At 40.5% G+C, this 21,351-nt stretch overlaps 1 protein-coding gene and 1 long non-coding RNA gene across 3 annotated transcripts; one reads left to right on the top strand and one right to left on the bottom strand.

Annotated features, from left to right (window-relative positions):
- Positions 1-21: 21 nt before the first annotated feature.
- On the bottom strand, positions 22-4,210 carry LOC119030852. Its single transcript, XR_005078437.1, has 3 exons — positions 4,076-4,210; positions 688-819; positions 22-132 (listed from the first exon to the last, which is right to left on the bottom strand). It is a non-coding gene; the product is annotated as an uncharacterized LOC119030852 (long non-coding RNA).
- On the top strand, positions 3,856-15,654 carry nufip2 (nuclear FMR1 interacting protein 2). 2 transcript variants are annotated; one of them, XM_037118766.1, is made up of 4 exons: positions 3,856-4,292; positions 6,589-8,277; positions 8,973-9,005; positions 10,332-15,654. In XM_037118766.1, the coding sequence occupies exons 1-4, from the start codon at positions 4,127-4,129 to the stop codon at positions 10,382-10,384; spliced, it is 1,941 nt and encodes a 646-aa protein (XP_036974661.1). In that variant the 5' UTR covers positions 3,856-4,126; the 3' UTR covers positions 10,385-15,654. The 2 variants fall into 2 exon arrangements, with proteins under 2 accessions (XP_036974661.1, XP_036974662.1); XM_037118767.1 differs by having other exon boundaries at positions 3,858-4,274.
- The last annotated feature ends 5,697 nt before the right edge of the window (positions 15,655-21,351 follow it).

Genomic DNA, 21,351 nt, shown 5'->3' with positions numbered 1-21,351 from the left:
ATTTCTGTTTGTGCAGTTATTGTATACTCACGTGTATATTGGATTGCAGCACATCCTGAGCAGGCCTACATTTTTTGTATTTATTCTGCAGCAACTACCGGTGCCAGGGTCCACAGTGTCCAAAGCTACAGGCTTCATATCACAGAGACAAAATATGCATCACAGGTAGGATTGCAACAGGATCAGATTTCCACAGTATGGTAACTATCTCAGAAGTCATCATGGTTCCACAGTATCACGGTGTATGATATTATACAATTATTATAAATATTAACAGCTGCAGGGAACACTAAAGGAATGACAACAAGAGTTTTTTTGGTTGAACTGTCATTTTGTTATGATTCCACTAAATATTATGACCTGATTCAAACTTGAAATATATCTAAAAACAATATTTTCGGTGCAAATCAATATCTTAGGTAAACAGTACTATGACCCCTCTCACAACAGGCATTAATTCTGCTGGTGTCCTCACTTTAAGTACAGTATGCTTTATAGCAACAGGGTATACATTAATCAAAAATGTTTAGTTTCTCTGTAGGCTACAGAAATCAAGGAGTTAATGCTACTAAGAAAGTACAGTATATCAGCTAAAGTCCTTTTTACCTCTCCAACAGGAAGCTGCTCTGTAATATAGATCAGAATAGTCTGTTTCAAATTTAATAAAGGTTTGAACTTTATACTCACAGAAAATAGTGGGGTGGGGCATGGCATGGTCCAGATTGTGGGCTCGGGGCACCTGGGACATACAGATGTTTACGTCACTGGGACAGGAAGGATGGAGACAGCTGGTTGGCATGGTAACCTCAGTAGATATCGCTGCAATACATGAGGTGGAAGTCATAACTGTTGTTTCTTCACATTCTGTTGATCATTTTAGTTTTTGAACGTTTTCACTGAAATTTCTTACATATTGCACCTTTGATGTCTAAAGAAGGTGAAGGATAACACTGTCCAGATATTTTTACACCTCACTGTATATTGACACAACAGCACAGCACACAGATAAAGTATATATTTCTTCTCGTTCCTATTATTATTATTATTATTATTATTATTATTATTATTATTATTATTATTATTATTATTATATATTATTATTTCTTGCCCAACAGTCTCACTCATCAGTTCAAGTCCTCAGTTTCAAATTAGATGCCAGTGAATTTAATGAGTAATTCTGCTAAATCAACATTCCTATGTAAATTAAAAGCGGAAAGACGGCATTACAACAGGCTCTGGAGGGAGGTGTATTTATATGAATTAGTTTTTACTTAAGTTTACATTTAAATCAATACAATCAATCACATTTAATATACTATATATCAATAAAAATGTTTCATCTGTTGTCACAGGTTGGCTCGTTTGGTAGTGGAACAGTTTGAAGAACATTTTGCTCCCCTGAGACCTGCAGAGTGGGTTTTTGTATTGGTGTTTAACAGCTGGCCCAACTCATTTACTCACTGAGAATATATTGAATATATTGTCTCTGTTGATTTTGTTTAATTTATTTTTTTAAATATAATCCTGAAACTCTGAAACTTTGTTGGTCAATATAAAATAAATAAATGCCTGAATCTGAAAATACTTAAATACTTTTTTTGATGATGCGTTTTTGTCTTGCAGATGTTGTTGACTTACAGTTAACTTGCACACTTATCAGAACAAACTTTGACTTTATGCATCTAACCAGTAATGAACTAGATCTGTCTTTATCTAACACTTCCCTCTACTCTATTAATCTACTCCACTCTCATGAGTTAAAGTTGCACAATGTCACTGTGATAGCTTGTCTCTTGAAGCGATCCCTCGACTTGCCCAGAACCTCACACTGTGTGCGCTTATAACATTTTTGCCAGATTATCACTTCTGTGCGCAAAAGCCTGGAGCTCTGGCTCCATCTCTTGAAACCTATAAATCTTGTCATAAAAATGAAGCTGTCACATTAATATTTCATTTGAGAAAAGGTAGCCGTTTCTCGATTCTCTAAATAGCGATAATTTGTAGAAATTCAGGCACAAATCAACGTTTTCTAACAAAAAGATTACCTGTTTTTAATGAGTTCTGTATTTTTAGGGTTGTTAAAGAAACACACACCATTACAAAAGGAAGATGTCACATGATAGGGCATTTTATTTTGAAAAACACAAATATTTATCTCAGTCAGTTGTTGTTACATTAAGCTTGTCTGCATTCCCACAACTGTGAACCTTTGAATCTGGCATAATTTCTCCCACGCCGGAGACATTTTACATTTTGTCTTTGTTGTCACAGTCAAATCAAATGCTTAACTTTCTCAGAATCACATGTACAAAAATCTGAGACTTGGCTTCTGTAGCCACGAGAGGGTGCCGTTTGCTCTTTTATTCCCCTGTATGAGCATGACGCATTACATAGATCAGATCATACACTGAAGAAGACCTTATCCTCTGTGTGAGATAAGGAACTCTTGCTGTTTGAGACTTTTACATGTTATATATATTTATGGGTTGGGATATTACCTGACAGACCAATTATTAGTTCATTGTGCGAGACTTAAATGTGCAATAATTGCTTTTGTTTTCTTGAGTGAGGTTCTAAACTGCCATCAGTCAGTATGAGTTGTTCTTATCCACCCCAAAAGGCTGTTTCAGTGTTCGTTTACTCTGTGTTTCACTCGTCACAGATGAGCAATTAAGCCGGCACAGGCACATTAAATTAGAGGGTGATTTTTACTCGCTTAATAGTGCCAGAGGAAAAACCTGTCTGCTCCTGATAGACATCTTAATTGTGGGGCAGTTAAGGGAGCAATATTTTGTTTAAATGGTGTTGAAAGGATGGAGGGAGGGCAGACATTAAGGGGAATACAAACTAATTAAACCATACTGCACAAGATATATTTAATACCATAATGAGTTCATCTGCACACTGCACCATCCAAACACTCACTGAGGATAAGTGCTTAAGTCCTTAATGAATGCGTATTAGACGAATGTAAACGTCTGTTGATGGACTCCTTCCAAGGTGGCATGTCTCGCCATGATTTTTGGATATAGGGATAGGCTACGATTGTGTAACGTGGCTTATGTGATATCAAACTAAGCAATCGAGATGAAAAGCATGTCAAATATAGGCTCATCACACAAGTCAGGATAAGATGCAAAGTTAAGGTGGTTTACAGGTGGATTACTCACTTGTGCACACACACTGTGATTATTCTGAACATTAAAGGTGCACTCTTGACTGATTGTTTAGTCATATAAAGATCAAAATAAGCACAACATCTTTGTTTTCATGAGTGGATAAACAAACAGACCTTAAAAGGACAAATTCATAATGTTTCTTCTGTGTTTATACGTGGCGGACCCTGCCACCTTTCTTCTAGGGGACCTTAGTTTCTTCTGTGAACTGCTTGTTTATTCAGTAATGGGAAATATATGATATGTATATTTTTGAGTTTGCATTACTACCTCAGCAATATTGTGAATATTAAAAATTCTGATGCAAAAGTGCACATCACCCCTTTAAAGGTTGCTCCAATAAATGTGGAAAAAAAACATCAACAGAGACTTTTATTTATTTATTAAATATTTATTTATTTAATTTTATTCGACATGTGGTGAAAGACTTACAAATAAACTTGGAATGATTGAGGACAAAGTGTGTGGAGTGTGCAATAAGTTTTTGTTTTTTTTCTTCCCCCATTTTTTGGGGGAGTAAGGGGTTCGTCTCCCCGGGACCCTCCACTTAAAAGTGTCCACTGGCTGGAGACGTGGCAGCGCCTCCGGTCATATGATTTTAGTTCATGCACGAACCCCACCCCGTTACTGCCTTCCCTGAATTTTTTTTTTTTTTTTTTTTTAATATATAAATAAATCACTCAGCCGTTATTTAGCCGCGGAGTGACACTTAAAACATCCACCAACATCTTCAAAAAGTCCTGCAAGAATAACTCAACCCAAACAACCGAGACTTGGGACTCAGCAGCGGTGACCACCCAAAACAGTGCCATTTTTAGACGTTTACTGCTGACGTTTACAGAGGCTTCAAATAGCTTCCGTTTCACCCTGCTAGTGATTGGACTGTGTTCTGTGCTTACCCCAAGTGAGCTAAACGCATTGGTTGAACAAGTCCGACATTCTACACTTCAATGGAGGAACAGCCCAAAGATCGGGCACAAGACAGACAACAGCATCACCACGGAGAGGACAGAAACTCTACTCAACGCACACCTTGTCTAAAACATGATCAGAGCCACTTCCAGCGCCAGCATCAGGAAACGCAGACGAAGAAAACAGGTTGGGCCATCCGGAAAAGTGAGCTAACGCTTGCTAGCCTTACTCAGCTAATGTCAACTGCCGACTAGCATCTGCTAACTAACGTTAACTCCACCGTGAGAGGAGAAGAGGGGGGGGGCTTCGCCTGCTAGCTTGCTAACTATTCCTACTATGTTCTGTTAGCCACAGTAGTCTAAGGATGTTGCAGCTGGTGAGTAGCTAACTGATAAGACCGATAGTTAGCCACTGTGGGAGCAGAAACGAGCCGTTAGGTGTGCTAGCGGACCGGCTAGCTGACGTTGCGTGACAGTTGTCGCTGGTAGTGGTTTGACATATCGGGGATTGACCTTGTGCGCCGGTTTCACCACCCATTTCTCCCCCCCCCCTCCACAAATGCAACTTAAGTTCGTGTAAGAAAAGAAACCCCGCTTGTGTCACCGTGTGTTTCTGGGTGCATTAGTCGTTTCGTGTGCACGGCGAGTCGCCCTCCACAGCAGTCCCAAAGCTCTGGCTTATTCATTTCAGCATGCCTGTGTCCAGTTTAGGAAAACGAGCCGGCTCCACTGGAATGTTCTGGGCTGCCATTTCCTGTCGGCCATGTTAGAATATCACTGCGAGCTAATGCTACACTCCCCTGGCTAAAGTTGGGAGTTTTCTGTGCAACCCTGATACTGTGTTGTATTAGCCGCCTCGCTGTCGTGACAGGCGTTGCTCGGGCCGCCGGTTTAAGCTGGCTATCATATGGCACCGCCATCTGTAGAGGCCAGGGCGTGTTGATGCCAGACGAGTCGCTGGCTAGTTGACATTAGCACAGTGCTAGCCAGCTCTGACAGGCCTGTTGCATGTTGTCAACCTGAGGCCACGCAGCAGCAGTAGCTCGATTGTTAAGGTGTGTTTTGCTGCAGTTGGGACAAACACTGTGGGCATCGACCCTAATGTGTGCTGGCCGGTTTGTCAACACGTTTGCGTGGAAATAAGTGAGAAAACTGCCTCGTATGAGAGGAGATGCGAGGCTGTGCTCACAGTGTGTGTGGGGGGGGGGACAAGCACCATTTAATGGGAAGCCCCACGTTGACACAGCAGTTCCCATGTCTGTGTGCAATGCATAGACCTATATATGGTTCACCGTCAGTCTATATGTATTTCATAAATGCTTCTGTGAGCCCTCATTTCATACCTCGCAACAACTGCTCCTTGGTGTGTAGATCAGATCAGCTGACAGTCCAGTAGCAGCTGACAGTTGTTAAGTATAATGTACTGTATGTTCATAATTTGCTGGATCAATACATCGAGCCCCAAGCTGGTCTTAAAATGTGTCGGCCCGTATGTTTTCAGTGTAAACGTAAATTGGCCATGGCACGAATATTTTCTTCTTGTCAGACACCTTGTCTGTCTTTTGTCTCACTGCTTAGGAGAAGTTGCTGGACAACAGTATAAACTCTGTTTTCATAGAAGCCATGATGAGTAATCAGAATAGGCAGAGGTTAACTGAATACACTATATGGACTTGGGTCGACCGATATGGCTTCTTCAATGAGATTATTCGAAATCAGAGAGACTGAAAACTGAGACCGATATTCATGTGCAGTAAAAATGAAAACCTTAGTCTAATTTACTCAGGTACATTAACAGGAGTATTACCATTTTTCTGTCAATTTGCACTTCCTCTCTACTGCATTTATTTGATACATGTAGTTACTAGTGACTTTGCAGATTGTTTTATTGTTTATATGCTATTCATTGTGCTGCATTACTAATCAGATAGTATTGTGGGCGGGACACGCTGTGAGAGGGATGCTGCATCACAGCCCAAGCAGCACATAAGTACATGAGTTTATTTTATCGTCCATCTGACTGAAAAACCAGCAATACCGACAATCAGGAAATGCTAATCAGTCTACCCCTAATATGGACCCCTATCCATCCTATTTCATGTTGCAAAAAACATCATTATAATAAAGTACTGTGGTAAAACAAAGATGCCCTAGTCTATGAATCCTGTTTTTTTTGGTGCAGACCCCAACAGATGTCATATATTAATGGTTTTAATTTTGTTTTTGTTTGTCATTGAAAATGAAAATTCCCACTAATCCTGACTCATGTTGCAAATGCATTACCTGTCAGAAATATTGCAACATGAAATCCAGGAGACTGACAACTGACTTTTTGCCGTATAGTGCAGCTCTATATTGAAATGTGGCTCATTGAAAGATATGTGTGTGAATGTTCGTACTGTTCGTACGGCAGTTTTCAGAAAAGCATCAAAGACTGGTTGAGGTTCTCTATAATCTAAATGTATATCTGTTTTACAAACTGACTTTGTTTTCCCTTCCAGGCAATAAAAAAGTAAACATCAGTGAGGAGGAGGGAGAGAAGAATCCACATCTGTCTGATTCTGTTGGTATGTCGCATCCCTCCAACAGCAATGGTAACAGACAAGCAAGTAACACAAATGTGAAGCAGAAGTCGACACAAAAGCTGTACACGACTGTTCCAAAAGTGAGCAGCAAAGGACTGGACCATAAGAAGAATATGGACCTTAAAAATGACAAAGAAAAGACCCTGGATTTGAATCATCACGAAGGCCAGCCTTTGGATAAGAAAGACTCTGTGTTGCTTCAAAATGGCGTTTTAAACTGTGGCTTAATTACAAATGGCTATTCTAGCAAGGACAATGATGGCAGCGGCTCTGAAGGTGGATATACTACTCCGAAGAAACGCAAGGCCAGATGTAACAATGCCAAGAACACTGATAATGTGATAAGAGAAAAGGAGAAAGACATGCAGCAGGACAACACTACACAGGAGCAAGGGGCTTTTAATCTTGAGACAACTGAGAAGGGAGTGACTTCCAGACTGGACGGCTTTAGAGTTGCCCATAAAATAGAGGCTCAGTCCGCAGCTAGAAGGGCTGTTGCCTCAGAGGCTTCAATGGGTGAATCTCAGAGGAAAAACTCTGATGGCAAAGCACTTGGCACCTTTGGTAAAAAGACTGAGGAAAGGCACAAAGCCAAGCTTTCCTCACCTTCAAAAGAGGACTCATGGACTTTGTTCAAGCCCCCTCCAGTATTTCCTGTGGACAATAGCAGTGCTAAAATTGTTCCCAAGATCAGTTATGCAAGTAAAGTAAAAGAAAACCTCAACAAAGTAGCTCAAGGTGGAGGAGAGGCACTGCCTCCTCCTGTTAGACTGTCACAGGTCCCTATGTCTGCTATGAAAACTATCACCTCAGCTAGCTTTACTAATGGTCCGGTTTCTGGAAATGGAAACGGCTGTCCAGTGGGTACCTTCTTCGCTCCTGCTGCTAGTAGTATTCCACCAGCCCCATCTATCCCAAGTGGCGAGAATGTAGCATCTCCTTTGGAAAGTAACTGTAGCTCTACAACTAGTCCTGTAGATGGAGAAGCATATGAGCTTAGAAAGTGTACTCTTTTAATTTACCCTTTAAATATGCAACCTGTGCTCCCTAGTGCTCGTCACCTTGACCCACCGGCTGCTCAGACAAATCAGAAAGCCTTGGGAGATATCTTCCAGAATCAGTGGGGGCTTTCCTTCATCAATGAGCCCAACTTGGGGCCAGAGGGAGGAAGTGGCCAGGTGCCTGCGGAGGACAAGACTACTGTGGTCACACCTCAGAGCGAGTGTCAGGCTGTTGGAGCCAAGGCTGCCCAGCCCTGCTTTGATGTTAGCCCATCATTCTTGGAGCCTGGCACTTTGGCTCAAGACCCTGAGAAAAGGACTTGTGCCCCTTGCAATGTGTCTAACGCTTGTCCTCCTGCTTGTGTTATGAGCGAGGAGAACAAGCTGCAGCCATGTGGCCAGGAAAAGACAAAAGCTGAGGGCAAGGGTGCAGGTTCTGCTGTGTCGGCCCCTAGTAAAGACAACGGTGCTAAGCCTGCGCAGGGCCAGCTAACCACTTTGTTGTTTGGCTCATCTAAAGAACAGGCCCACTCTAAAGACATTGGCAAAAGGTGTAGCTGGGGGCCCATTGACATTAAAGCTGCTGTCGCTTATCACACTAAAGGTAACTTTGACAATTTATCAAAATACTGTAATTTGTTTTACCTGTTAAATTGTAATCCTTAAGATTTAATTTCCAGTGATTTGTCAACACTCTGTTTATTGTCGGTAAGAGAGAATGTGATTTAATACCACAGCAACCAGTTCATGAGCAGCTCCTTTGTCAGATATTCAACAGCGGAGCAAATGGTTTGTGTCTACAGTGCCACCAAACAAACTAGCAAATGTGTGGTATCGTTGCTTCACCGTCAAAGCAACCTTGTGTTTTGGCAGTTGAATGCTTTTATCGTGAAGCTTTAGGAAATGTTTGGTTTGCATCAGCAGTAATCTAATACAACTCTGGTTTGACTGGGAGAGTGAAAAGCGAACAGTGAGGCTGATACTGATGAGACGGGGTTACAAACTATACTGATGTGTTACATTCTGCAGCGTTTCCTGTGACTCTCATGCATTGAGGGGCAATTTCAAATCAGTTCAGGAATGATGATCCCTCAATTTAAATAATTTAAATGGTTATTTGAGAAAAAATGCAAGGATATTAAAAACAAGGTTTGTTTAATGAAAATCTTAAGGATTACAATTTGTGTTTAAGTGTGATATGTTTTTTGTTTTTAAATTAGAGATATATTGCATTTTCTGAAAATATTCTTCATGACAGATCAATGCAGATGCTGAATTAATGTGTTTTTTCTTCAACAGAAATGGAATTCATTTTCAACTTGCAAAAACAAGGTAAACTAACTCCTTTTTGTTTTTTCTAATGTCTGTTTTTAGAAATCTTTACGTAGTTCAGTTTTCTAAAGAATTGGGTCCAGAAGCTGTAGGACTTGCAGTCTTTTGACATTTCAAGCTGCCAGAATATCAACAGGCTACACACGCTGTTCGTGCTGAATTTAAAGATTGACATCTTATCTTTTTCTGTTAATGGAGTTCACCACACAGACTTACTCACACTACCCCCTCCATATGAGTAAGAGCCTGGTAACACTGTACCCAAATGTAATGTTAATGCTTCTTTGCTAATTTCTTGCTTTAAATTTGCATTAATGGTGTCAGTGTGCCTCTCGGGGACAAATGTCTGTACCCCTGACATCACATAACTGCAAATTCTTGAAAGACATAAGGTCACATTTGTTTTGGTGCTAAATGGTTGAAAACATAAGCAAACCCAGAGATACTGTTAAAATCACTGACTGTGACATACTGCTGGTGTATGGTCCTCTGGTACTGCTGCTGTGCCAGCAATACAGCAATTATTTCAACAGTCTGTTGATATCAACACAGGCAAGAGTGCAATGATGTTTGAGGTATGGATATTCCTCACAACTAATTTACTTAACATTTAACCTGTCTTAAATTCAGAACACATAATTGAACACAATTTAAATCTATAAAGCTAAATGTTGTGAATAAAAAACATTTGAAATGCTTCTATGTTGAATCAAAGCCGTACTTGTGGAGCATGTTGTACGCTGTAGCCAGACGTGCATCTTCCAGGATATATAACAGCACTTTGCAGTGACGTGATCTGCAATGACTGTGATTGGTCCGCCTGGAAGGAAAACATTTTCTGGCTTCCCCTCTAATGCTGAGTGGCAGAGCTTATAACAGGGACTGTGACCTGTAGTTTCCCCGGTAAACACACTGCACTCTCCAGCAGTTAGAGTCCCTCGTGACTGGCCAGCTGCTGCTATTCCCGAAAAAGAAACCAAGACTTTCAAGCCAGGTTTGTATGGAGAGGCAGCCCTCCCTGCAGACACACTGGCTCTCTGTAAGCACTGTCTAACCCAGTCACAAAGCTGTGAGGTCAAGGATGGTGTAGCCCACTTGCAACATTCAATTAGTTGACCAGTAGGGCTATCACTAGTTTCAGGCTATGTTGGCTAAATATCCACCCTAAAGCTAAAGTGAAATATGGCACAACTACCTCAATAAAATATTTCCAAAACTAGCCAAATTTAGATTTTAATCAAGTTGATTTGTTGCTTGTCGTCTTTGAGATTGATATGATGTACAATCTAACCCGTTGCCTTCTTTCCTTCTCCTCCACCACTCTAGATCCAAAAAGAGTAGTGGTATATGATGAGACCAAGGATGGACCTGATCAGTGAGGTAGATCGTCTACAGTACTTATCTTCTTCTCTTCTGGGTGCTGCAGTTATCTACCTTGGAAATCATGAATCCTGTCGGACAGATAAAGTGACAACTGTGAAAACATTGATAGTATAGCATGACAGATGTTCCTTGGAATCTCGGGTGGAATAACACATTTCTTTTGGGGCATCAGACAAACGCACGCACACACACTCTGGAGGGACGTTAGAGGAGTTGATCGGTGCCTCTCCGACATGACATACGACGGACACTCGCAACTTTGGAGCTGTGTTGGTCGTTTGTCTCGTGGCTCTTTAGGATGACGTTCGGGAGTTCAACAAAAGGAAGGTGTCATGGATTGCACCTCCCTAAGCCTTTATCCTGTTGAACTGCGGCAGCCGTCAGTCTGACTATGGGATGCCTCAGTCATTTTATTTCTTCACGCGTTCAAATGAGTTCATTGTAGATATGTTAGAAGTTATACATACACATCTGTGTGCAAGCTTGAATTAATAGCGGAAGAAAGGAGAAAAACACACTTTTCAGCAAAGAATGCCTTGAAGTTGTGGAATAAAGATCTTTGGAGTCCTGTTAAACTGTAAGTTAGGTGGAAGCTCACAGGTGAGGCCCCATCCAGGAAGGGAGAACCTTGTCTTAAATCCTTGTTAGGGGACATCAGAGCCCAGAAATTTTAAAATGCTTGCTTTGTTTCTTTTTATACTGTTTTGTCTGACTTAACATGATGAGTGTGAACCCCCCAACCCCCCTCCCACCCCCAGAGCACAGGTACAGAAGTGCCCCGTTTGAAGTAAAGCTACGCCCCTTCATTTCAGTGTTTAATACAGGTGTGCTAAAGATTACAAATCAGGTCTATGTTAAAGGCAGAACCTCTTTATCTTAAAGCTTTTCATACATTTCATGCAAAAGGTTCAGAGTCATATACCTTCTAATATGAATCCTGAGTGACAAAGTGTGAAGCAAGAGACATCACTACCGTTAACGTCTTCTGCGTTTTGTGCTACCTGTTCAGCCAAGACTCAGGATGTCCAGTCAGATTATTTTGCCTGCATTTCTGTCTGTGTAACAAACTGTTGGATTCCTCTTGTCAGAGGAGCATGTGTTGCATTTTTACAAACTACATATTCTTTTTTTTTGTTGTTTTCTGACTCTGCAGAGGGTCCTTGCTTTTCTGTCTTATGACATCTTATTTTTGCATTTTTACCGGTGGAAATGGACAAGTCAGGTCGCTCTTCATCACCACACAAAGATAACAGTAACAACGACAATTGCAATACTAATGTTAGGTTTCCCCCACCCCGACTAGCCACTATGTCAAAACTGTGTTGAAATGTGAAGATGGTTTGTTCTGTTAATGTGTTTTTTTTTTTTTTACTGTGGATAACATTTTACATTTGCAAAACCAGTGTGCAATAACACCGTGTGATCCATACGGCGTGAGAAATGGGTTATATGGAGCTACAAAATCATCACCCAAGATGCTGGTGTGTGTGTGTGTGTGTGTGTGTGTGGCCTGCAGTTCATTTGTTGTTCAGAAAAATGTTTTAAGGTGCGTTTTCAAGTTGTTAATTTTTTTTTTTTTTTCTTTTTGCAAAAAGAACTTCTATTGAAAGATCTAATTAAGTCTAGGGAGCCCAAATTTTAACTGCTAACTGGCCAGCATGTTACATCACTTTCATCACCATCTCCAAATCAGGATCGGTTTGTTCATCATAACGAAGGAACTGTCCAGGTTGTGTTTGTTTTGTTTTTTTCTTTAGGAGATTTGGTTAATGTGTGGATTAATAGCACTTTATGTAAACTAATTGCTTTTATCTTTTAATTACTAGAGAGATCTATATGTACTGACAAGAAATACTCCTTGAAAGAATGGCTCTGGGCTGTTACTTTTCAGAAAACAAATAAGTTGATTTAAAAAACAGAATTATAAATGTAACTCAGGTAGTGTTGATAAAGCCATGACTATGTTCAATATTGTTTTTTTGTTTATTTCTATTTTTTGCCAAACGTCCCCGTCATGTATTTTTTTTAAAATTGGAATTGTTGAATTAGAGAGTCCTATAGTCTCGTATGATGTGACGAAACACCAAATATTTAGCTGTGTGGAGAAACCGTCATGGCATGCAAAGGGTGCTGTCATTGATCATCATGGGCTCTTAAAAAAAAAATCAAAGTTTTCCTGTTTTATTTCCCCTTTTAAAAAAAAAAAAACAGAAAAGCACATTGCTCCATGCGTTATCTATGTAAACTAAAACTGTAATCTTCTTGCAATCTCGGATGGTTGATTCCTCTCCCTCGTGCGTTCACGGTGAAGCACCTCTTGATTTATTATTGCTGAACATCGGTGGTGTTTCTGTGGGGTTGCTACAATCTGGGTATGAGCTTTTGTTTTTCAAGTACACTTCTTTCCACTGTGTCCTCCTGATTGCAGCTTGTGTGCGGGGGGGGGGAGTCGTAACTGCAGCCAGTTTGTCTTGACATTCAACTTCCACGTCTAATCTCAGTCGGCTCTCTGGTATTTAAAAATGCTTTTGTTTTGGCTTCCATTGTACAGCTTGTGATGGATGAGTGTATTATCATATGCTGCCCTCTGAATGAGAACAATTGTGTGAGGGATCTGGGGTACAGTATTTGAGGAGATATTGCCTATTGGCATTTAGGCTTTTCATGTTTTTTTTTGTGTTTGTTTTTTTTTCTGTGCTTGTGGAAATTGACATTTAATCTGTCATGAAGTTACACAAAACTCACAATTTAATTTCTCCCGATTGCCCGTAATCCATAGGCAGAGTGAGGAAAACGGGTTTCCCTTAAGGTAAATGCCAAATAGTTCAGACAGTGATGCATCTACAGGCTTCTTAAACGTAAAACAGGGTGATCAAAACGAGTAGTATGTGATGTTACTGTAGTCTTACGACCTTTTTCAAATATTGTTTGTGTTTTTTTTTATCTTTTTGGAGAGGATGGTCCTGTACAGGGAAAATCAAGAGAATCTCCATCCTCCCACCCCGAGGCCCCTCTATTTTCAAGCACTTAATACAGCAAAAAGGCTATGTTTGAATATGCATTTATAATGATGGAACTATTATTTAGCACTGTAGCCTGCAAACCAAAAATTGGTTCTTGGAGCTGAGTAGGACGGTTAATCAGTGTTGGGCGGGGTGCTGGGGTGAGTGACTGTTGTTGGGTGTGTTGAGAGCGAGCGAGAGAGAAAAGCCTGATCATGTGGAGTTTATATTTCCACCCTCCCCCCTCCAGGATGTGCAATCACCTCAAGGATGCAGGCTTCTAGGTTGTGAGTGACGAGTTCAGTGTGTGCTTAGCGAGTTCTTCCTATTATATGCAAGTTCCTTGTATAATTCAGACCCCCACCACCCCCCCGCCTACCCTCCCTGTTGTTTCATGTTCAGGTGCCTGTGTGGGAAAAAAATAATTATACTTTTACAGCAATTCTGATTGTTTAAAAAAAAAAAAAAAATCTGCTTCCAGCATATATCCGTGCCATTTTTATTTTCTTTGTTTTTGTAACATTTGCTGTTTAGGTTCTCTTACAGCTAATCCTGATTTTTCTTTCTTTAGAGCTACATGGACACTGAAAGCAATGAGCATTATCTGTGTTTTTGTTAGGTTTTTTTTTTTTTTTTTTTTTTAAATTTCATGGCTTGTGTTTTCCGAATGGTTTGACCTAGAAAAAAAATAAGTAAATAAATAAAAAAAAAAAAGAAAAAAAAAAAGCCAAAATCAGTTTTGAATGGGGACGGATGACGACCGCTTGCTGGTGTGTATACTTGTTTTCAGTCCATTGTCGAGTTAATGTCTGAGGTGTAGCACATTTGAACTGATTTAACAAATTGATGTTTTTAACATGTGTTGTTTTTCTTTTTTTTAAAAGGTTTTATTTTTGAGTTGTAACCTAATTTATCCATAGATGCAAACGTAGGATGAGACTAAAAGGAATAAACGATAACAGAAAAATCAAGATGTCTCATTTTTGACAAGTATTAGATGATTTAGTTCCTGATTAACGCTAACGTAGACCCATTTCCCCTCCCAATAGCACCAATGTTAATATATTTGAAGTCTTTTCCAGCAGATTTTATACAAAGTCCTTTAATTTGTTTCTTCAGATAGCTGTGATGGAGTGACGAGCATCCACTGCATCCCAGAGTTCCTCTTAATATATTTTTTACTTGTAGTGATCATGTCATGAGGGGGAGTGAGGTATTATTAACGTGCAGTTCAACAACTCTGAATCTGCTTTCGCCAAAGGTACACTACTCAGATATTCAGCTACTGAATGGCAAACGCACAGACCGGGTGGAGGGGGACGTGGTTGTTGTTGTTGATGTCACAACCAGCTCCCCGACATCGTGCTGGGTTTTTCGGAGGCATTTTAGTGAAGAAGAAAAAAAAAAAAAGAAGTCACTACTGTAGCAGCTGAATGTCACTTTGAGCGTGTTATTAAAAACGGTGTGAGAGAGGAGATGTCTTTAAAAGAAAAAAAAAAAAAACACACACACACAAAAAAAAAAGTAAAACAAATACCGAAAGTGCTGCTTCTTCATCCAGTAATCAATCGTCTGTTATGGGAAATGCTGGACTTGGTGTTTGTGCTCGACTTTGAAAAAAAAAAAAACAAACAAAACAAAACTGTCCCTCCTTTTTTAAACTGTCATTGCCTCTTGTGGAAACTGTTTTAATTTAGGGGGCTTTTTATTGTTTTTATTCAGTGATGCCAGAGAGGTACAGTGTTAATGATTCCACATGTAGGGAGTGAAGTGAAACAAGGGCAACATGTGTCTTTAGAGGATGCAGTCATGAGGAAGAGGTGATATGTCGTGCCGAGTCATCTTCTTTTTTTGTTTTTCTCTGTGTCATCTCAAATGGCTGTTGTGCTTGTTGATGCATTTTTTTGTTTTGGTTTGTTTTTTTTTTCGTCTGCTCCTCCTGTTATCACTTCTACATCTCTTGCCCCCCCTAAAAAAAAAAAAAAAAAAAAAAAAAAAAGAGAGAGAGAAAAGAAAACGAGGCAAAAGCATTATTTTCTTCAAATGTCTTACAGGTTGACATAAGTTTCAAGTGAGCAGTCTGATTTATTTAATTTTCTTTCTTTCGTTTTAAATTTAACAGAAGTGTCACATTACGTTTTTTTTTCTTTAAAGCATGATAATAACCCTCAAATTCCAAAACAATGTAATAGAGTCAATAAAAAAGAAGAAACCTCCAGTGTTCACAATTTTAGTTTCCATTAAAAATGTCAAATTTTCATGAAGTATTCTGTGTGCTGTGTTCTGTTGTTTGCCTCGTGGATCACATGTTGACCCGTAACATTGGTTTCACATAACTAGAAAAAAAAAACCAAAAAAAACTTCTGGATCACAAAATCTTCAGTAAACTTTGAGACGAGTCAGCTGACGCTGTGATCGAGCAGCATAATGTAACAACACATTTACTCAAATACGTAACTTGAGTGTTTCCCATGTTGTGCTACTTTTATATAAAATATCTGTGGGAATTACTGTACATTTTAATCCGCTACATCTATTCGAGGGCATTTCTTTTAATGCAAAACATACAGTATCATTAAATTTTTTTCTGAAGTTGCAGTTAAGTTCTAACTCATATTGTCTCAAAACACATTAAACACTTATTCCAGCTTGTTTTTGTGATGCACATCCATTAGTTTCTTTAAAATCAAGTTTTATCTTTCATAACTCATAATGTGACTGATACTCACGTCGAGATACACCCGGTTCTTCACACAGGTTCATGCAAAGTGCTTGAAAAATGCATGGCCAGAATCGTCTTTACAGGATTAAGGGCCTGTGTAAACTGGATAAAGTAAATAAAATTAGCTCCACCTCAAACTGGATAAAATTAAATAACGCTACAAGTAATGTTTAAGTTGTCTATAGTACTAATAACACAATGAAGTGGGTGTTCAACACTACTTTAATCTAGAATCTTCCAGCAAAAAATATTAATTTGCTTTCAAGACTTTGACTTGTAACTAAATAGATTTTCAGATACATCTAAACAAACACAATCTATTATAATACATTTCCAAATAAATTAGCGCACACACCAGTTGACACACTCTTGAGCTTTTAGGGGCCACAGGACTCAGGATCTGAGACAGATGCTTTGGTATTCATGATGAGATGTTAGACAAATGTAAAAGTGGAAATCTTAAACATGTCAGGAAGAGCTCATGTTACATCTGCATTTCTCTTATATGTTCATGTCATTTCTGTAGTTTCAATAAACAAGATGTCTGATATGTAAACTGCAAATCGAGCCGCTAGAAGACTGAACATCTGTTGAGTCTAATGGAGGAAAGTGATTAACATAAAAATCAGATTTAGACATCAACTACACATCACAGGTAACACTGATTTAATTAATCTGAGGTCATCTTTTAGTGTCCAAGTGTAAATAAATGTATGAAACCAGGAAGGAAAAATTAAAAAGCCATCATACGTGGACCACTTGGTCTTCGTCTGGGCTCCAAATAATCTTTTTTTTGGCCACCGGCACCGATGCAAACAGCTGAATGTGCAGACATCTGTTTCTCAGAAGGCCTCTTTTATTTTGACAGCATATGTTAGGAAATGGCACCTGCTCAGTCACTTTGTGTTGGACAAGCTGCTGCAGAGAGGGGACAGCAGCATCGGTGGAGGCCTTGTGGCTGTAATGAGCCCAGCATGATCTGAGGTGTTGGGACTGGAGCTGCTGGAGCCTCAGAGGGCTGAGCTGCTGATTGTTGTTCACAGACGCCCCCTTGTGGAGGAAGAGCGCACACACGGACTGAGCCATCACAAGACTAAAGAGGGAGGGTTTCATCATCTTTTTCTCCTGTAGTATTGTAAATAAATTGCAGAATAAAGCAGATATTTACATGGAAATGGGTAATAATCTAACTAATATATTGTTTATTTTATTACATGACTTTATTATGTTAATATTTCCTGAATGATGTTAATAAAATCATCTTCTCAGTGTTGTAAAATTAAGATTTCAGTGTCAAGGACATGCAAAAGACTGAATACTGACGCAAAGTGCTCACATATGATCGTGTGTGTGTGTGTGTTTTGCCACCTCTGTTAATCTCAGCCTGGTGTGATTTCTGGGACGACTGTGGGAGCTGTTGTCACTGCAGGTGGCGTATTTTCACCACAAACACACACACATGTGCACCTTTCTTTTCATTCTGTCCATGGAATTGAACCGGTGTTTACCGCCGGCCCCCCTCAATTTTACCCCGTTGATTACTCTGTACTCCGCGGAGGCCACATGGGGCTTGATGGTTAGTGCACTGGTGCTCGGAGAGATTGTCCAATGTGCTGGAAGGTCACTAAAAGGTTTGATGTTTGTTTCAACAGCTCATCTCCGCTGAGGTGTTTCTGAACTTCCCACTCCAGGACCGCCGCGAAAAAGGATGAACACAGGGTGACCCTTCCGGTGAAGGAAAACAAATACACGTCTTTGCGGAGCAAGATCAGGAAGACAACATGCCTGATTAGGCCAGGACACTTCCATTACATCACCAATCTTAAGAGCTAGATTGACACACAGGATCTATCTATATATATTTCTTTACAATTCACTCAATTTACTGTAGCTCTGAAAAGCAAAAAAACAACTGTTTCTTCTGTCAGTGAAAATCGTGTCTCACAGACCTTAAAATATTTTTTATCTTTCCTGCTTCAATTCATCATAAATGATATTTATGTTGCAGGGACGTCTGTAAATAAATCTCCATCTCTGACATAGATCCATCACAGAGGCATGTACATGAAAGTATCTGTCGGCTGACGGGAGACATATTCCATTACTCTATCTATCTATCTATCTATCTATCTATCTATCTATCTATCTATCTATCTATCTATCTATCTATCTATCTATCTTCAGTAATTTGACCTCTTTGACCCCCAAACAGTTATTCAAATGAAACCATTTAAGAAGTTTATCGCTAACAACAAAAGGAAATCTGTGACAGCATCTCTCTCAAGGGTCCCGAACGTAAAATGTTGCGACACACAGGTTTAAATTTTAAAGTTGCTTTGCATATTTTACAAGCACATCACGCTTTTTTCTTCGTGTTGAAATGCTATGGTAATAAAAATCTCATCACGGATTTGCAGAAATGTTAAGTGCCAACAAATTTATCCTGGCAACCGCCCTGATGTAACATATAGTATGATGATAATACTTTTCATCTAAAAGTCTGTAATCAAGTGACAAAAAAAGCACTATACATATTTAAGAAGAGGTAAAAGGTCTGTATAGAATATTCGAGACAAATTGTATATCTAAAGTCTGTCCACAGCACACAAGATTACTTACAGACACATTTGCATTCTGCTTGAACAGGGCTACTCTGTGGCGCAGAGTGTCAAAAGTGACACTGAACGGCCGGCCTCTCTACAGCCGTGTGTAATTGTGCGTCCATTAATCAGGTCTCACATTTGTACGACATTGCTCAATAATCCATGGTCTTATTCCTCTGTTGCGTTCGGTTTTGGCTGACAGAAAACGTGATACATGACATTTCTCGGCGGTGCGGGTCAAGAAGTGTTTTATGGAACAGTTTTTCTATTGAGCGGCCCCCCCTCACACATTTTTCGATATTCTTTCTTGACAGGGACAGAAACCAGCCGCAGTGTATCATCCGAGTGCATCCCCCTCCTCCCACCACTTGCTTTCTGGGATGAATATATCAGCCGTGAGCAGACAGTCCCTGACATTAAGTGATCTGTCGGGGAACACCATAAACCTTACATCATCAAATGTCACACTCAAGCACTTGCCAGAGTTTGCAACTGATCTGATGTACATCAGGGTTCATAGAACAAATTCCCGATGTCCCCGATGTCCACGCTGAGCCTTAAAACAGCCAGAAAAAAAAACCCTCGCAGACTTTAATTAACATCAGCCGTGCGCTCGGCGAGAATGTGTGAGCGCAGGAAGGTGCGAGGGCTCAAAAGGCTTTAGCAGACTGTGAAATCGCAATATACCAGGGGCCGCAAAGTGCACGGCTCATGTCACTGTGCTTAACACGCATTCCGTACACATTTATATTTCAGAAACACACACTCTTTCTAGGATTTTATTCTAGTGTGCTCTGAGGTTGTCCGTCTGGTGCTGAAAGCTTCATCGTGCGAAGGATTTGAATCAAGACAACCCTATGATTGGACGACTGTCTCTTCTTCCTGATATGGCCGGATGATGGAGATGGCCGAGGCCCCTCATGTGAAGGTCGCTCGCATAACAAGGAAATTCACTCGAACAGCTAGTTAGTTTGTTAGTTTGCTAGTTGTTTTTTAGATCAGTTAATCTCTCAGGTCATGTGAGCCGACTGACCCACGTGAACTTTTGAGGAAGACAAAATACTTACCATTTTCAGGACTCTGGATTTTCAACATGAAACAGGCTATAATTTACTACAGTGACAGTACATGAGATGTTAATTTTGTTGGTTTGATAAGTCATGGTGTGTATTTTGGTTCAAAATAAAATCTGGTGGCCCAGAGAGAAATGTTTCGTCTCTAAATGCACAGCGGCTGCACGGCTGATGGTAGAGACATCACTTTCTTATGGTCACCCAAGGTTTTTGTTAACTTCTGGCTAACAGCAATACAACAACAATTGTGGGTTAGAAAAAACTGAAATTTCAAGCAGGAAATTCTGACCTCTGACTTTGAAGCAGCTATGTTAGCACCTCTATGAGGCTTAATGCTAATGCTAGCATGGCCACATGCTCACAGTGCTAATGTTTATTGTTATTTGCTGATAACAGTTCAGCCTAACCAGGTTTATCGTCTTTGTGTTGGTTGTTAGCATGCTAACATGTGCGAACTGGCACCAAACAAAAAAACTACAGCTGAGGTTGATGTGAACTGTTAACTGTAGATGCAATTGGTTGGACGGGCAGCTAGCAGCCAGCAGCTAGCAGCCAGCAGCTAGCAGCCAGCAGCTAGCAGCCAGCAGCTAGCAGCCAGCAGCTAGCAGCCAGCAGCTAGCAGCCAGCAGCTAGCAGCCAGCAGCTAGCAGCCAGCAGCTAGCAGTCTGCAGCGACTCCAACCAGGGTGCAAAGGTACAAAGTGGCATTCTGAGAAAGGTTGGACCAGGGCTAGCTGGTTAGCATGCTAACTTCTGCAGATATCTCTGCAACACGATATAAAAATACATCCTTGACAACATAGTAAAACTGTTATTTCATCACATTCGGTTATTAATGTTAATTCTTGAATGTGTTAAACAAAAAATGATTCTCAGTGCAGCTTCTAGATATTTTCCACTGAACCACAGGTCGGAGGGATCCATCCTCTGAAGACCATGAAGCTGCAGGACAGAGATGAGGCGTCTCGGTACACATGCACCTATTATGGCTCATTGAACTCCTGTGTTTATGCAGTGGACTGTCATCATCCATCACTACAGCTGTCCATATCTGTAGTCTCAGTCCGTCTCCACTTCTAGTCCGTCTGGTCACAAACACCAGTTACTCACACTCTGTGCATGTTGTCCCACGAGGCCGATCATTCATCTCCTGTTTACTGGCACTCCTCCGCAGCCACTCGTCTTGACACTTGTTCATGAGTGAGTGAGTCACAAAAGACTGGAAAATCCATCCACGCAGGACAGCTGCTGTGACACAGGTCACGGCGTTTCCTCAGCTCTGCACTAAAGAGATCCAGATTTATTGAATTATTGGAATCGGACCTGACACGGTCCAGGTGTATTGACCTGTCCTGCAGCTCGAGACATGTAACAGCAACACGTGAGGAGGCGGCCTGTTGGTTGCGTCCACATGATCTCGGCAGCAAGGCCCGCCGGCGTCGCCTGAAGACTGCGGCATGTGCAGCTGGCCCGCTGATGATTTCTTTGTGGTCATCAGTATTATTCTCTCAGCAAACTGCTGCACATTGTCTGCTGCTAGGTCGAATTAAGCTTTGTGTGCTGG

The sequence above is a fragment of the Acanthopagrus latus genome, chromosome 13 (assembly GCF_904848185.1).
Source record: "Acanthopagrus latus isolate v.2019 chromosome 13, fAcaLat1.1, whole genome shotgun sequence".
NCBI lineage: Eukaryota > Metazoa > Chordata > Actinopteri > Spariformes > Sparidae > Acanthopagrus > Acanthopagrus latus.
Note: the sequence above shows the minus strand (reverse complement) of the source record. Positions and strands in the feature narration are given on the sequence as shown.

What these genes read in the sequence shown, in the direction of transcription:
- nufip2 (XM_037118766.1), top strand. Translation starts at nt 4,127, where the DNA reads ATGGAGGAACAGCCCAAAGATCGGGCACAAGACAGACAACAGCATCAC. An exon ending in TGTCGCTTATCACACTAAAG is followed by an intron (nt 8,278 to 8,972) that starts GTAACTTTGACA and finishes TTTCTTCAACAG; the next exon opens with AAATGGAATTCATTTTCAAC. An exon ending in TTTCAACTTGCAAAAACAAG is followed by an intron (nt 9,006 to 10,331) that starts GTAAACTAACTC and finishes CCACCACTCTAG; the next exon opens with ATCCAAAAAGAGTAGTGGTA.